The sequence below is a fragment of the Gambusia affinis genome, linkage group LG24 (genome assembly GCF_019740435.1).
Source record: "Gambusia affinis linkage group LG24, SWU_Gaff_1.0, whole genome shotgun sequence".
NCBI classification, from domain to species: domain Eukaryota; kingdom Metazoa; phylum Chordata; class Actinopteri; order Cyprinodontiformes; family Poeciliidae; genus Gambusia; species Gambusia affinis.
The window spans coordinates 5,529,955-5,547,795 of NC_057891.1; the positions used below are offsets into that span (position 1 = coordinate 5,529,955).

The 17,841-nt window shown below is 39.7% G+C and overlaps 1 protein-coding gene across 2 annotated transcripts in view; it reads right to left on the reverse strand.

Moving 5' to 3' along the window:
• Positions 1-532: 532 nt before the first annotated feature.
• The window catches only part of LOC122827264 (gamma-aminobutyric acid receptor subunit gamma-3-like), a 71,436-nt gene continuing 54,127 nt past the window's right edge, over positions 533-17,841 (reverse strand). For both annotated transcript variants that reach the window (XM_044110022.1, XM_044110021.1), the window contains 2 exons: positions 7,673-7,869; positions 533-4,543 (listed from right to left, as the gene is read on the reverse strand). In XM_044110022.1, the coding sequence (XP_043965957.1) occupies positions 4,262-4,543; positions 7,673-7,869 (479 nt within the window). In that variant the 3' untranslated portion in view covers positions 533-4,261. The remainder of the gene's footprint in view (positions 4,544-7,672; positions 7,870-17,841) is intronic.

A 17,841-nucleotide genomic window follows, 5' to 3' on the forward strand; every position in this document is an offset into this window, starting at 1 on the left:
AAATTGTACCTTATGGTTGTATGTTTGTGATGTCATTGGTTGAGAAACCCTCCGTTAGGCTGTTCCATAACGATGAACTGGTGCACATTAATGGTGATAACTCACCAGTTTCTCTCACAATGTGGCCCTGACTTGGTTTCTTGTCTAAGCTAACACGTAAAATATTACCTTGATTGCTTGTGATGAACTGCTAGCTGGAGTTTGTGTTGTTTTCCGTTAAGAAAAGTTATTCTGTCTGATGAAGAATATAGAACATAAATACACAGGAAAACAAGAAGCCCCCACAAAACAGAACTTGATTGGAAAACATTGAAAGTTCTTTGACTTACACCAGAAGTAAACCAAATGATTTTTGCTGCTGATTCTCTTAGCATTCAAGTTTGTGTGCGCATCCAGATATTTAGCGATGTGGATTCAACAGGTGAAAGTCGTTAACAGAAGGAAATGCTCATCAAGTTGGAATCAGCTGTAACTTTTCTCTCCAGGTTTCATTTTTAGACAAAAACACTTCACTGTCGCACTTGACCAAAACATTATTTATTTATATAAGCAACATACTACACAATAGAAAAGATGCTTGATTTCACCCAAGATCCTATTTTCATAAAAGCTTCCTCTGGGAGGGCTGATCCAAGACCAGTGTGGCTCATTGGCGCTTTGCTCTCTGCCCCGCCCTCCAGTGGTCTCCCTGACGATGACGAGCAAATTGCTTTGTGGGGGGGGGGGGAACCCCAGTAATACTTGATTTTCTGCCACTTCCATGGGACCGACTCTGCAGCTCTGACTCGTGCAGACCTTAATGGGGGTGACGAGGTCTGGTGGAAAAGGCGGCCGCCGCAGCGACTTCATTAAGCTCACTAGGGCTGATCTTGGATTAGCACTCAGACTCCACAGAGCTTTTACAAACACAGGTTCCTGTCGCTTGATACAGACAAGGTGATGTTCATTGAGACGTAGAAAATAGTGATTTCTTTTGTTTTATTGAAGTATCTCAACAGACTAAGACACTTATAAAGTGTAGTAGAAATACCAGAGGTGAGGAGGGTTTACTGCGGTGTTGGCCAAGCTCTGGTTAGTTCAGTCAGTTCTAAGGAGATGAATATGCTGAATACTAATGAAATGCCACTGTCTCATGAGTTAATCTGTAAATCAGCATAATAGTAATGGCCCACAGTGTAACAGCCCCTCTGCTGTTCATCTAGCAACTCTCAAAGCAGGTTTATTTTCCATTACAAGTCTCTGGACAGGACACAAATGGGTATGGAGGCTTTATGAATATGTAAGCCCCACTAAAAATAAACTAATTTACGCGGCACGAACTGACTGAACTGTAACCAGACCGACTCCAGCCTTGCTACTGACCTAACATACATTCCATAACTGTATGAAAATAGAAACATTAATTAGATACGTCTCACAGAAAAGCTTCGAATACCGGTGAAAGTGTGTTGATGTGGGGAGGAGGACAGAAAAGAGGGGTCGATTGTTCTACGAAGCCAAAAAAACCGCAAGAAACGCCATAGAAGAGTCAACAAAACCAAAAAGGGGTTCCAGATCACGCTGGCACCATCCTCTTGTTTGCCTGAACGTTTGGGTCCGTACACAAACATATGGCGCCGGGTTTTATTTGTTTGAGGAGGGAACGGAGAGACTCCATCAAGAGCCATCAGCAAACATCCTGTATCATCCATTTCCAGCTCTGCCCTGTGCACCATGTGAGCGTGGAGCATCACAACATGTAGGAGTTAATCATTTCAAATTGGTGAGCTTGGCTAGCTCATGAGCAGCACAGGCTCTCTCATGTTTGCATTTGTGTTGGGATGACGACTATTATCACCCTTCAAAGCCAGTTTCCACCAGTTGGCAGGCGCAGTGGCGGCTTATGGGCTTTTTAAATAAATAGTTTGACATTTTGTCGAAGAGATCTGTGTTGCTGCCGAGGTTTAGAGAAGAAAACCAGTGTAATATTTGGGTGGCAAAGGTTAAGCTACATAAAGTCATTCTCATTCCTGCGGCGTCTAAGAGTGACATTTGTCAAAGCCACTGCTGCCTCTGAGGGACTCCAAGGGCTCTTGGGGTCTCTTGTGTCACACATGGGCAATATTAGACACCTACACTCACTGGCCACTTTATTAGGTACACCCTACTAGTATGGATTGAGTTGGTTAATTATTTGTGGTTTGAAAACTTTCCTGAGATTTTGGTCATTTTTATAAGACAGTTGTCGGATATTTTTCGGTATAAGGTCCTTGATGGAAATACGAGTGCAGTAACCTAATTTTAACTTGAAGAATGGAGCTTTGTTTGATCCTGGTGGAAGGAGGAGTCAACAGGTACACTGTTGTTAAATGTTACTTACTTCATACATTGGTACATACACAAAACAGGATTTTATATTGTCTAAATATCCAGATTTTCACTACGAGCTTCTATTTTCAGCACCAGGAATCAGATTTGGTGGTCATAAATATGTTTCTTCATTCCTTGCTAATTTTGTTTACTTGAGAAATGCATCCAGTGCATACAACCATTACACATAGCTATTTATGTGTTGTTTCTGGCTGAGGAAGTTGCTGGGAAGCAAACGGCACCACCAGAAAGTGTTTGTTACCAGACCTTCTACTATCTCAGTGAACCCATGAAGAAAACCGATGTGTTGTATTTATTTTAGGAAATTAAAATCTAATTCTTGCTGCTAGCCATTGTCTTTCAACTCCTTCATAATGGAACCATTTTCCAACCAAAGATGTTTGGCCAGTGAGAACTAAAATAAAATATTTTATAGTTTTACATTACTGTGAACAAATTTTGGACTCAGTTATGTAAAAATATTTTCATACTGGCTTCTACAAGATCTTAAGTCATCTAAATGTTAATTCAGCTAAAAGGTTTGCTAATGGTCAGGCTCAGTCAGAGCTAGTTACTAAACCTTCGTCCAATGGTAGTAAGTAGTCTAATACTTTTCTTTAAAAGTTCAAGTTTAATCACAGTTCACTTGGCACACAGTTCCCATAAAACGTGGCAAAAAATATTAGCTTCACCTTCGTTCTAGACATTGAAGTTCACAACCATCGCACAGAAAGATATACCTTTACCATTGATACTCATAATGTAAATAGGCAATCAAATTACCAGAAAAAGCAAAAAGTTGTGTGAGGAATATTATAATAAATTACCAGATTCTCTGATTGTCTTTTGTAGATGAAAGGTTTTCCTAATCTAGTAATTCATCTTATTTGTGAATTTCTGGAGTGTATAAGTGTTGAAATGAAGATTAGAGCTAGATCCATAACAAAACATATGGAAATGTAGAAGTTAAGCTTTTATAGTTATCCATACTCCTGATCACAGCTGAAAAACAACTGACAAACAAAAATCTCCCAAAATGTCCGACTTTTCATTTACAAAGAGACTGGGAAATTAAAAGTGACAGTAAAAACTCTAAATAAGTATATTTAATAGAGTAACTAAATATCTGCTCTGAATGAAAGCACTCCTATAGCTAAGCTTATTTGTGTATTTAAACATACATAAAATGCCCATGGCTGAGATTTGTAAGTTTAGTTTGGTTGGTATACATTTGTTGTGTAAGAATGTTGTAAACTGCGTCCCGTGGTCGTAAAACATCAGCAACAACAGGCTGCTGACTCGTACTAAACAGCTAACTGATGTGTTGGTGTTGCTGTAAACTCATGTCCAACTTGATAAGAAAAGTGAAATGTCACCGTAGGAAAAGAACTAATTCTAGCATAGAACTAAAACTAAACTGCTACAAAATAAAAGCAATAACTTTGAACATGTCCATTTGTGAAAAACTGTGATCCAGGTTGGTTTTGTCAGTAGATGGACAGCTCAGCATGCGGCCTTGTGACTTATGAGGTGAAAAAGAAAAATGGAGGGAACTCTGAAGCCGCATACTGTGTTGCCGCACCCTTTCCAGAGAAGGCACTATGGGTGCTTGGCTATCTCGATGTCCAAGATTCAGCTTTGCAACCCTGTCCCCGAACTTCTCTCAAGTCACAGTTTGGTTTCCTCAAAGAGTTATAAAATCAGTCTTTCCATCCTGACAGAGAAGTAAACCCATTTTTAAAAATCCTGGCCATCAAAATATCCCCCTTGAAGAAGTGTGTCTGTAAAAACTTCCCACAATGCAGATCCAGCTAATTTCCTCCACTACTTGGTTGAGACCTCACGTCTCCTGTCGCGGTGGGAAACGATGAGAGCTGCTCCAGCAGGGTCCAAAGATGGCCGTCCGATCAGACTAGAGGTAGAGGTAGCTGACCCAGTAGACTATGTTAAAAAGCAAGAAGGAGGTGGGGAAAAACACCCGGGAGTAGGAATCCAGCTCCTGGATGTTGAGGTGGATCCGTCCTTTCCTCCAGCCGCCTTCTTTACACTCTTCAAAGCAGCAGAAGAAGCTCTTGCAGTCTTTTCCATCCAGGCACTCGTACAGGCAGTTATCATCATAGTCGTGCCAGAACAAAGAGTTGCCCATTGGCATCATGGCTCGAGGTGTGCGACCCATGTTGAAGGATGAGTAGGCCTGCAACACAGAGTGGGAAAAATTCAAATAGTGTCGCTTCTAAGAATCCATTCACAAGATGAGAAACTTCTATCATATTAGAGTTGGACTTAATTGAATATTAAAGGGTCCTTTTAAAGTACGACATGGCGAAACTGTACAATTTGTTAACCTGGATTTAGCTCAATCATATTTTAATGGTCAAAAATACAAAAACAAACTAAAAATCAATTGATTGTGAAGCACGACACTATAAATTTTACCTTTTGCAATAAATTTTGCAACAATATCATTACAAATAGTGTGCTCTTTTTTTCTAAAACTGAATTTCCTGATCAGTTTAAAATAAAACAGTCAATTGTCTGCTTTAACAAGCTGTACATTCACTGTGCATGAGCATTTAAATAAAACAAAACAGGACAAAATGGCTGCAAAAATCATTTCTGGCAAAATTCTTCTAAACATATCGCCTTTTAAAAGCCTTAGCACAGCTGCCAAACAGACCATTCTCAACTCATCTTCATTGAGCTACAGAGAAATAGCTGGAAATCAAGTTCCTGGTCCACTGTGTTTAATCAAGTCCACAGTTAAAGCAGAGAGCTTAATGCTTTCTTCTGGTGACAAGTTTTATGGAGGTGTTGATTTTTATTTCCCAGCAGGACTTGTCACCTGCCCACACACAAAAACCCCACCTGCTTTAATACTAACGGTGTTACTGTGCTTGATTGACCAGCAATCTAGCCCGACCTGAACCAGAACCAGAACCAGATGAAGATGTGCAACACTAGACTGAACATCAGAGCTCAGCTCAGGGCTGCTACTGCTGCAAAGTAAACACCTGAACTAATTCACTCTATACAGTACAAGGACACGCTTCTGCATTAAATAGTTTCTCAACAGTCTTGGTAACTGTAGCTTTTGCGTTTCCATAGTTACAAACCATAAGGATCAATTTGAGTTGAAATAAACAGTTGACAAATTCCTGTGAGCAATGAATGTAGAATACAACCTTTACTCTCTGAGCTGCACTTTAACCTTTTTGTTTTCTAGCTTGAGAAGAGCCTGTAGTTGTGGACAAATGAGTTTATCAAAACAAATCCTTGACACATGATGTTTCATGCAATCAATGCACCAAATAGACAAATATTCCTTCTAGATGATCCATAACAGAAATAAAATTTCATATTCAAAGCTTTCTTTTTAGAAGGTCAAATTGAATTAGAAACAAAATCAAAAGTCAAATTTATAAAACCTGCACTGAAAAGGTTTAGAACAGGAAATATGAGGTGATACTTGAGATGTATTTTAAAACCCTTTCCTTCTCCGGTCAGGGATAAGTGGCATGCAATGGAGAATTGACTGAGTGGGCACTGAAAAGATGCCCATGAGGGGGATGAGGTGGGAACATGCAGCTTCCCAATGCAGGATCGGCCAAAACCCAGAAGAAGGTGGCTGAATAAAAGGCAACTTAATTGTTCGGTCCAAGCTGACAGTGGTTTTGGCCCTGAGACACATTGAGCAGAACTCCTCCACATGAGGAGGAAATAATGAATAGGGAGCGGATCTGGAGAGAGGAAGAGATGACAGTGGCGGCGGCGGCTGACTCAGTTCGAGTGCGTGTGTGCCGCCGACATTAAGGCACTGGCGGCAGGTACAGCCTGGGAGAACGCCCACGCACAGCATGAGGGGCGAAGACTGGAGAGGAAATGTTTTTTAACTGAGCACAGGTGTTCATAAAGACGTGTCAGATTCCTGGGAATTGAGCTGGATGTACAGACACACGGATGGAATCAATATCTGTTTTTGAAAGAGTGATGTCTAGCAGAAGACATTATTAGCAAGGGCTCAGGAGCAGTTTTTTCAGCCTCAAAAAGGTTCATAGATGATGCTTTAAAGTCTAAACTCTACTGTTTTAGGTCAGTTACCAAATAATTTCTGTTTGCTAAATGCCACAATAATAATACAGAGAATACGTCAGATGCATTTTGTACCGTCTTCACAATCACAGTTTACATACATGCTCAGTAAACTGTATGATTTTGATCCAACTGTTTGGCTTTCCTTGCATCATTTGCTCGAGTTCTGGTCCATTTCTGACAGAACTGGTAGAACTCAGTTGCCACAGCAAAACGTTAACTTGTCTTTACGGCACTTTGGCTGTATGCTCAGTATTATGGTCAGTTTGTGTACAAGTTTTTACTTCCTGACTCATATCTTTACATGTTGCTTTAATAAGTCTTCCAAATGGTCAATGATCTTAATCATATAGACAAATTAGCTGCAAAGTGGCTTAAAGACAACAGAGCCAATCTTCTGAAGTATCTAAGGTTTCTGTGAACAAGGCAGCCAAACTTGTACTAGTTCTATCAGGAGGAAATTCAGCCATCATTGCTTGAAGCTTGTGGGAGGAAGAAATGTATGTAAACTTCTGACATTTGGCAAATAAAATGAATTCTAGTCCTAAATGACCTAAAACATAAAAAGTTTCACAATCAATGTCAGACGGCGGGAGAAAATAAAGGTTGTTTTTTATAGTATGTGAATATCTAGCTCTAGCTGCATGTTGATGAAGTTTCTCCCCTTCTTTTGTTATGATGTTTAGCAGCATTTGATACACACTATGGATTATCACACAGATGTCTTAGAGTCCTAATCGCCCCTTGAAGTTGCTATGGCAGCCACGAAAGCAATGTTTTGAGATATTTGATTAAAGTCCGTACTGTTTGTCATGTTAATTATCTTTATTAAAATTCCAGTGACTTCCCTTTCCCCCCACGCAGGCACACAATATGGTCAGGGGTTGTTATGTCTGCACTCTGTATCTCTTTGTAGTCGGTTTCTTTGTGTTTTTGATACTGTTTGTAGTAGTTTCCCTTTGGTTCCCCTGTTCTGTTGCCTTTTTCTGTCCCTTTGTAGCTGCTTAGTGTCTGTTAGTGGACATCTTGTTTCCCTTTGAGGTCTGGTGATTGACAAGGCAACAGCAGATAAGAGCATCAGTCAGACTGGTTTAGTAATGTCACTATTTGGAAACATTACAGGAATATTTAAATGAAAGGCACTGATGCATGCTTCAAAAGCTGAATTAGCTCTGCACAAAGAGCCGTACTTGTAGCAGATATCAGAAAGTATCGTTGTACAACATAGACTTACCATCCGCTGCATCTTTGGAGGCGGTCTGCGTATACTGTAGGAGTAATAATTGAGCATTGCGTACTCAATCATGGCGGCAAAGACGAACAGGAAGCAGACGGTGACGAACAGGTCCATGGCCGTCACGTAGGACACTCTGGGTAGGGAGTTTCTGGCCACTGTGCTCAGGGTGGTCATAGTCAGCACTGTAGTGATGCCTGCAAAGAAGCAAATGCACAACCTTTTCTTAGCAGCTATCAGGTGAACTATGATACTTTGTAAAAGTGTTGATACCCCTTGACCGTCTTCATATTTTGCCACATTGGAAAAGTTAAGCTGAGGTATGTTTTGATACACTTCTTTGAATTTAAACAAGAGCAAAATCTGATTCTATTAAAGTCTAAAGCAGGAACGTAAATGCTGACCTCTCTTATTTTTACACAAATAATTTGTATTACTTCCTTTTTCAATCATGCTCTAATTTGTGATGACCTACTAAGATAAAAACATTAAAATGTGTGTGGTTGTAATGTTGAAAGGTTCATGAGTAATTATGCCAGCTGCAAATGATGTCAGATTAAGTAACGCGTGGAGAGATGTTAATCACCATTAATAATGTATATTCTGGGCAGATGTTTCCACATCTGAATTATCGTCATCAGATGGGATATCTTGTCTAAGTGGAGCAGCCGAGAAACATCTTCCAATTGTTTTTACATTTATTGCTGCATTATAATCTCACTGTGGGAATTATGAGATTAGGAAAACAAAAACATATACATTTTTTGGAAAAGAAAAATCACCAGCTCCACATTTACAAACATCAATTACTATGAAAAAAGCCTTCAAAGAAAGGTATTTTTAAATAATGTTTGAAAAGATAAACTTAACTCCTCCATTTTTTTCTTGGTGAACCTCTTGAACCTGTAAGATCTTGACACATCTTCAGATTGATTTGGGGTTGTTTTTCTTGCAATCAACAACACAATGCTCAAGTCAACAATCAAGGTCAGACAGATAGTCAGCCGGGCAACATCACAATAGAACCAAATCCTGAAACAACCTCGTCATTTTTCTCTGTAGAACCTCAAAAGGTGCCGGTTCCACTCAGCGAGTTTTACTTTTTGAACTGAAATGCTAAAATTACGTTTTTTGTGAAACATTTTTTTTCAAAATGTACCTGTAGATATTTAGTCTTACCACTAGATGTCACTCTAACTAATATTCTTGACCTTTAAACTTCTGATATACAGTTGTATTTATTGCTTGTAATATTCAATAATAATAATAATAAACATTCAGTGTTTCAGTAATTACTGGTCAGTAGTATGTTGGAAGTCACTCAAACATTAGTGAATTGCTAAAGAAATCACTCTCCAGATTATCTGCTTGAAAGGACATCAGTTGTTTCAAAGAGGAATAAAAGCAGCAACAGGAACGACGTCGATATTTACTCCTGTGACTCTCGTCACTTTTGGAAGCTCACAATCTTTCCCTCCCTTCATTGTCTTCCTGCCACGTCTCCAGTCTCCCTCCCTCTCTCCATTTCTCCTCTTGCTCTCTTTCACCCTCATCCCTTACATGTCTTTCAAGGCGGTGTGTGTGCCACTGTTTTTGCCTTTCGTTTCCATAGAGACGAGTTGCTCCTTTCTATTTCGAGCCACCTCTTCTCGTCTAGTGCTCGTCTAGACTTGTCTTTTTTTTTTTCTCTCTCCTGACTAATTATGTTTAAGTAAGCAACCTGGTAAATGTACAACCCTCTTCTCAGATACTTCATCATCTCAGATCCGAGTGCAGTTCTCCGCAAAATCGTCACTGAAACAAAACTTAGCCTCACATCTCGTCACTATCTGCCGGCTGTCTGCTTCTTTAAATCGGGGTCAGAAGTTTTCTTTGTTCACTTTAGGTTCATTCGGTAGAAACTGCCACTACATGATACCATAGCAACCGAGTGATTCCTGCCTGTGCAAGCGATATGAAACACTCTTGCATCTATAGTCAAAACAAGAGCTGACACATGGAAGTGAGAAAAGCTGCGTTGCATATGGCTGCGAAAAGCAAGCATGCAAGAGAGAGAAACAACAGTTTGATTCCAGCAACAAGAAAGAACAGGTTCTCTGTTTTTCAATAAAACAACTCTGTGTCTCCAAAGTTCACAGACGCTGCAGTGAATGTAGGGGAATAATTTGACTGGAGGTTGTAAAATGATGCGACTAGTTTCGAATGCCAGACGCTGACCTTTGTTTAGTGTCCAGGTGTACAGCTGGGGGACCAGACCGCACACTTTCTATAAATAGTGCAGAGGAGAACCAGCTCAGGACCAGGAGCCGGGTCACAATACTGCCAGTTTTTATCAAACGCTTGTGGCTAAAACTACACGATGTCTTACTTTAGACTAACTTTGTTAAGAGGTCAAAGCGTGGAGAATATCTGGTTTTTAAATTTTTTAAAATGCTGTTTAAGCTACAATTTAATGCTCCATCTACTATTACAGCAATTGATTGTTTTCTTTTTTTTTTATTCGCCATTTTTGAAAAGTCCTCAAATAGTTTTTTTTAGCTGTTCAGTTCAACTACCAATTGAGACATGTTTCACTATATTTATTATCTAAATATAAAAGGTATTAAAACTTGATTTGCACACCAGGCTTTGAAAATACAGGCTGGAGGAAAAATTGAGACTAATTTGTAAAACTTGTGCTACACTGGCTAGAAATTATTTATATCCAAAAGACACTAATGTCAGTGGTATTAATAGAAACTAATTTGAAAAGCAACATTGCTAGTATATTTTTAATGATCTAATATGTATTGGTTATGGTCGCCAGTGGCAACAGCATAATAAGTAGGATTAAAATGCAGAACAGTTGGCCTTATTGAAATTAATATGCATGTTATTTCAAGTGCAATTAAACCTTGATTTGCTAAAGCCAGTTAAGAATGTGAAGGTTTCCTGGACACAAACATTCAGATAACTAACAGGATGATTGGTACAAGAACTGGAGCTAAAATATGAAGTTTCCATTGTGAAAATATATTTTTAACTTTTAAAGCTGGAGGACAATCCACATTATCTCAGCTCAGAATGAATTTAGCATCTATTTATCATTATGTAGTTGAAATATTTACACAGACTGAGTTTTGGAAACAGATTACACTAATATGAGTGTATATGTTTGGTCTGGAGTTATGATGCACTCGTATCTATACAGCAGGAAAAGCAGTGCACCCAACATGATACGCTCTGCAACAAGCTCCTTGTTTGTTTATTGTAATTATGCCGATGTTTTCATATTAATGTGCTGGTGATTAAGGTTAAAATGCAACCAATGGCAACTCCAATCTGATCTGATTAAGTGTGTTTTGTACACACTTTAGCGACTGTGGCTTCAAACCATATCCCATTCACATAATCAGTCCGATGGCCCTGCAGGAGCTCCTCTGACCAAAGAGCCACTTTACTGCCTGAAGCGTAATTTGTTTTCTCAGTCGTGTAATATATGACGGTCAGAGTGCTCCTCTGAACTGCTTAAACTATGGTTTTTAATTTTTTTTTATCTCAGTCAAACTTTGTGGTCACATATACTGTTTTTTAGAGAACCGTACAGCAGTTTTAAACATAAATTCTGAGATTTTGTCAATTTACGCACTAAAATTTCTGTGTTTTGTCTTTTTTTATTGTGATTTTATCTCGATACACACGTTAAAGGAGAAGGGAAACTACACATGGTTTGAAATGGAAATAAGCTTTAAATTGTGATGTGCATTTGTAGTTAAGGTCCCTTTACACCAATGTCCCAAAATAAAATCCAGGACAACATTTTGTTTGCAGTTTGCCACATTAGACCTGAGCTCTGGGCTGAAAAAGACCAAAATTGAACTATAAATCTAGTCAAAGTTCAAAAATAAATCCAACTGGGAATGTGGGGCAAGACTTAAAAGCTGATCTTCTAAGAGGTTATCTTTTCCTACCACTTCACTGTTATGAACCTCCTTTTAGCTTTGATTTGAAGTGAAAAAGTGGATGTGAATAGTTCTTCCACTGAAGCTCTCGTGATGAACATTTTCAACTTTATTGCCAAGAACCTTATAGACCTTAACGAGCATTTTGTGTTAAAGGCAACTTGGACAAACCGCTTTTTAACCATTTGGTTTTGTCTTGAGTTTTGTTAATGGTTTCCATTGTTTGCTTTTCTACTGTTTTTGTGTCTGGAAAGTATTTTTCTGCTTGATGAAAAGTGGCCACAGTCTCTGTAATTGAGACTGCCAAAGGAAAAACAATAGAATCAGCTGCTTCAAGAGATATCCTAAAATGAGAAATGTCCATGTTGTGGTGACAAATCCTCTGCTTCTATGAATAATGACTCTTCTCTATTGGGAGCAACAGAGGGAAAAAGGCACAATGTGTGCAAAAGGTAGAGGCTGTGATGGATGGATGAGCCAAGAAAATGCTGGAAACCAGGGTTTGTTTTAGCCATGCCTTATACTAACCACCACCTGTCTGACTGCAACGACACTAGCCTGCTGTGAAGAAAGGTTCCCCCTCACAGATTTCATCTGTTTTGCTTTTGTAGTCCCACAATGAACGCTGGAATATAAAATAGCATTTTTAATGAGAGTTTTTATTACTGCCATGTGGAAAAAGTAACTGATGAATCACAGTTTTTGGAAGGCTGACCTGAATTTCACTAAATTCACCCAGGCTGATTCACAACATCTTTCATTGGAGCTTTGTGGACAGAAAAGTAGGCTGAAAGATCTAAAAAAACAAAAAAAAACAATGCATCATCCCCCGATCCAAAGATGGCAGTCCTGGTTATGTCTGGTGTGAAACTAAAAGTATTTCTTCAGAAAGGAACACTTCATGGACTTGTTGGTAGTAATATGACAATCTGAAGTTGGTTTTCTGCTGAAGGACCTGAATGATTTTCTCTAGCAAATGACTTGAAGCTGAAGCACGCTTGGTTTATACAGCAGTACAATTATCCAAAAGCATAATAACAAGTACCTGGCTTAAAAAAGTGAGTGGTCTAGTCAAAGGTGCACATTAGGTCTGACTGAGACATGGTAATGGGACTGATTCTCAGAAACTAGTGGGATAAAAAGACAGTTGTTTCCACCCAGGTTGGTAGCAAACTTTTAGCTGTAGAGGAAAACACGTTGTAGTCAGGTTTGTTTGGATGAAATAGTCTAAAAACTGCTTTTTATACTTACCCATAGTTTATTCTGAAACAAAATCTGGAAGGGGGTAAATACTTCATGTATGTCTTCAACTGCAACTATTGTATTCCTGATGCAAAGTTCTGATAAATCTAATAAATTGGATTTATAACAAAATTACCCTCTATGTGGACTGCCAGTATTGACAGCTCTGGTACCGTCCAAACCATGGTTTCAAATTAACAAGCCGCACAGAGCCCACAAAGGAAGTGTTGCATTTGCAACCTGGAAAACTGTCATCAAGCTGCCATCCCATAATGACTTCTTAGCAATCTACCATTGCTTTCTCAGTCTGTTAGGAAACCCTGATAATTTCTCCAGCAGGGAAAAAGAATCAGACATTCTCGCACCTTGTCAGAAACCTCCATTGTGATGGGTTTAAATCCTGCTGGCGGTTCAGCCAGACTTTCAGAAGTGTCATGCTAGCAGCAGCTATTGTAGCCTCAGGCTGCTAGCCTCAAGCTGAGATGAGAGGGCCACAAAGTTCTGCTCCGCTCACTTCTTTCCAACTCCCCACAGATTCCCTTCTCCCTTCCAATCTTACAGTCTTTAGTCACAACCAATGCTTGAGGCATTTTATCAGATTTTGCACAGCTTCCTCTGGAGACGCAAAAAGGCTCGACTATTTCCTTCCACACAGAATTTGACAACACCTGTAGACAGGTTTAGTGGGAGAGATGCTTCTCAAATGCAAGTTGCTATAGAGACTATCTTTTGTCACACGATCAGTAGTAAAACTAATTTACTCACTGAGGCTTTGTGTTCTTTAATTTCTCAGCATGGCTTGGCCTGTAGTGTTAAAGGCTTGGTATTTTTAGGACTTTAAGTCACATTATTTACCTACGTTGCTGAAGGAATCAAAGATTTGATTATTCTCTTCCTCTTTTATGCTTTATTGCCAACACTAACTGTGCACTCAACTACTTTGTTGGTTATGCTTTGATAGTGGGAACTATCTTCCAGTTGCTTCGGATTTGAAATCTATAGATTTAAACTGGTTCCATCACAACACAAAACTTCTCAGCTGGACTGCGAGTTTTCTTCACCACATCTACGTGATGACCGTTGGGTCAGTCAGCAGAAGATCAACCTAAAGCATATGATTAAATGAACATATATGGTTCAGTCGACGCAGAACCAACCTTTTTTTAATGGCTGCCTAAATCCAGAACTAAATCCAGCAGAGAACGTAGGTTGGGCTGGAGAGAAGAGAAACCAGGACTCAGGACAATTTAGGGTAAAGGTCTCAAACTCCAAACCCTGATGCAGCTAAAGCAACTTTAACTCGCCTCTGAGGTCTTCTATCTGAAGAGGCAACTCAGACATTTTATTGAGCATTAGTCAAGGGAAGCAGCTTGATGTCGGCTCTTGAGCGATGACGTTTTACTGCTAAAAATGATTATTTCTAAAAATTAGGCTGAAAGCAGTACATGTGCTTGAATTACAGACTGACTCTTTCGACAACGGAAAGTCTTGTACGCAGTAAAAGATAACTTTATTTTGAGGCTTTCTACTATTCTCTAGTGGAAGCTGCTTGTGAATTTGTATGCAGAATCTATGTGGTCTTATCCACCTCATGAAACACCCTTAACCTTCAAAGGTCACGCTTTCTAAAAATTGCCCTGTTATAGATCCTTTGTTTGACTGCTTTGGGGGCATTTTTCTGCCACAGTAACAGTAATTTGCTTTCTCAGACCTCTGCATTAAAAATGTTCCCATCGGTGACATCTGGTAGAGTCTGAGCAGAATCTGAGTTGGCTGTACATGGGGAGGGGATGGAGGCTGTGGGTGTACAGTCCTTTTTAAAGGAGCCATTATTCCTGGCATGTCTGGGAGAGCTCCAGGCTTTGGTGGGGTGTGTGTGTGTGTAATGTAAATGTCATCACTGAGGGGTAAGGATGCTACTCTCCACAGACCGCTGCATAACTGGACATTTGTTTTGATTGCCCAGACGTGTCTGCAGACTTGTTTGGTTTCGGTGGAAATGCTCATCCATAGTCGATTCTCTGGAACACAGCCCTCTGGAAGGAAAGTGTAAAAACTACGACAAACTAGCATTTTTTTTTTTTTTTCTAAAGCTTCACTTTTTGTTGAACTATTAGCACATTCTGGCAGCATAAAAATGAATCCATTTGTGCTATAAATGCTGGGATGAAGCTCTTTTTGGTGAGCAGTCATGTTGACGTTGAGCAACACGGTGATTACCCTGGATGAGCATGATGGATGTTACCTCCAGCTCCTGCTAATTCCACTGCTACAGTCTATTTTACACTATAAAGCCCCAGATTCTTGAAACCTGCCTCCGGGCGCTTTTACTTCCCATCATCGGAGTTCAAATCTCTGCCAGCATCCATATGAGGTACAGAGATTGAGGTCTAACAGGAGTCACCCACAGCTGAAGCCTCTAACTTCCATGTTGTCCAAAGGCTCTGCCGCCATAGGAGTACCCAGTGAGTGGTAGCGCTGCGTTGGCTTGTTTGGGGTTGAGGTGAAGCTGTTTTCCTTCAGATTTAACCTCCATCATTGTGACATTTCTCCCTGCTGCTATGTGCCAGAGGTCTGATTGTTTTTAGCTCTTTTTCTTCCTCTTACCTGTCCGGTTTCTTTTCAGCCTTGGTCTCAAGCTGACAGTGGGGGCCGGTGGACAAAAGAGAGGGACGATGGGGGGGGGGCTAAATGACTTTCTGTTGTTCACCTGAAGGTGGACGTTTATCAGGACAAGGAGGTGCTTGTTTCACTGCCCTACCTGTTGAGAGGAATGTCACAAGGATTTTCCTCACCACCCACAGGCTGCTGGTTACCAGCCGATAGAACAATTATCTGATTTGCAAAGGTGTAGACATGGTAACCAAAAATTTCCATGTATTTTATTAAGATTTTCTGTGCTCATTGAAGGTTAAAGGAAAATTATTAATAACGGTAAAGTCATATTGATGAAACTCAGACTGGAAAGTGTGCAGGTACATCTAACTATCATAGAAAAGTTGAATATTTTTGCCACTCATTTCAGAATGTGAAACTCAAAGCTTTGTCATGCAGAGTGAAATGTTTTAAGTGTTTAATCTGTGTATGATAAAGGATTACAGATGATGGAAATCCATTGCATCATTCTATCATTCTGAACTTTGGTTTTTATGTGTAACCATCAAAAATCTAAGAAATAAAAGCATGAATTATTTCACTCTGTAATGAATCTAATGTGAGTTTCACTTCTGAAATGAGTGACAAAATGTGGAACTTTTTAATGATATTCAAATTTTTTAGATATACCTTTATATGAACATCAGCTTAAATCTTGCAACAAATCCCCACCTCAACTTTGACTAGGCCATCCTAACAGGATGTGCTTTGATCTAAATCCTTTGGGTGGGTAGTCGAGGGTGAAGGTGAATCTTGGTCTCAAGCTGTAATTAGCAAATCTTCTTGCAGGATTGTCCATCTTCCCATAAACTCTGACCAGCTTTGCTGTCCCTGTTGGAAATAAAAACATCCCTAAAGCAAGATGCTACCACTGCCATGTGTCCTGTAAGCACAAAAAGTGGATTTAATCTGAGGACTTCACTGACAATTTTGTATTAAAGAAAAATCCTTCCCATTACAGGACATTCCTTCATTTTCCACAAACAAACTGAAAAAAGCGGTGTGATGTCGTGTCTCCTGATCTAATCTGCCCTACTGTTTGGATGTTCATCTGTCATCGTGTCAACCTTTATCAGAGTAAGAAGCAAGCCGAGCCGAACACAATCTCTTATTATGATCAGCTTTCATTAGCGGCACGAGAGGAGAGGCTCCTTTGGCCTGACGCATGCATGAGTAATAACACTCGCTTACTACTGAATTCAATACCACATGAGACAAACTCATTGTTTGACTGTGAAGTATTTTTGTCTGGTTTGATAGCGAATAGTGATGGACAGAAGTCCAATAAAGCTTTTTTTTATTACTCCAGAGCCATTCCAGATGACCCTCAGTGATACCAGCCGGCTGATGAAGGGCAGCAGGGACTTAGTGGAATTAAAGCACTTTAGGAGTGCGGGGCCTCAAAGCTGGTCACAGCCGAGATGAGGGTGGTAAGAGATGCTTTAGACTCAAAACTTGACCGGCGAAAGTTAATAAGTTAGTCTAAACTCATTTAACAAGTACAACTGAGGCAGTTAGCTCCCTGGGATTTAATCGCTAAGGTGTTTGGGAGGACCAAAAACTAAACGAGAACAGATATCAAATCAGTCAGATATAGAGATGTGGTGAAGATCATGTTTGGTGTGTTGTCAGCACCAAAATTAAGAATCTCTCACGTAGCAGCGGCCCATTAGCCTTCTGCCCAATCAGAAGCCTAAATGGGAAACCAACAATACAATACAGCAACCTGCTAAAAGAACACGTAAGCCTAGGCATGCTAGTAGCCAGCATATCCAATGCTAATGATCAGGAGAGGAAAACGATAAATCATTTAAAAACGCGCCATCGTCCTCCTACCACTTCTTGTTTTCTTAATCTTTCTTCATCTTTCTGCCAGTAGCAATATTCAGTTTTCAATCATGCGATGTGAAAAGTGTTTCTAGTGCAGTTTTGCAAAATAGGCTAATTTGTGTACTCTTGAGAAACCACCTCATCCTAGCACAAAAACATTTTATCAAAAAATGTGAGACTTTTTCAACATTTTGGATTTTCTAGCAGCTGGATTTTGTACTCTGTCCAAGTACTGATTCTGATCATGTCGATTCCTGGCAACATGCAACATTTGCTGCGGCTTTGGAGATCCATCACAACTTTCACAATCTGTCTTTCTTAAATTCTTGCACTTTTCCATTCTTCCTCCTTCTAACACATCAACTATGAAGACGGATGTGCACTGGCATGTGCCATGATGAGGAGATAATCAGTGGAAATCATTTCACCAGTCGGTGGTCATAATCTGATGCCTGATTAGTTTTCTGTGAAATTAACACAAAACTCTAATTAACTTTCTTT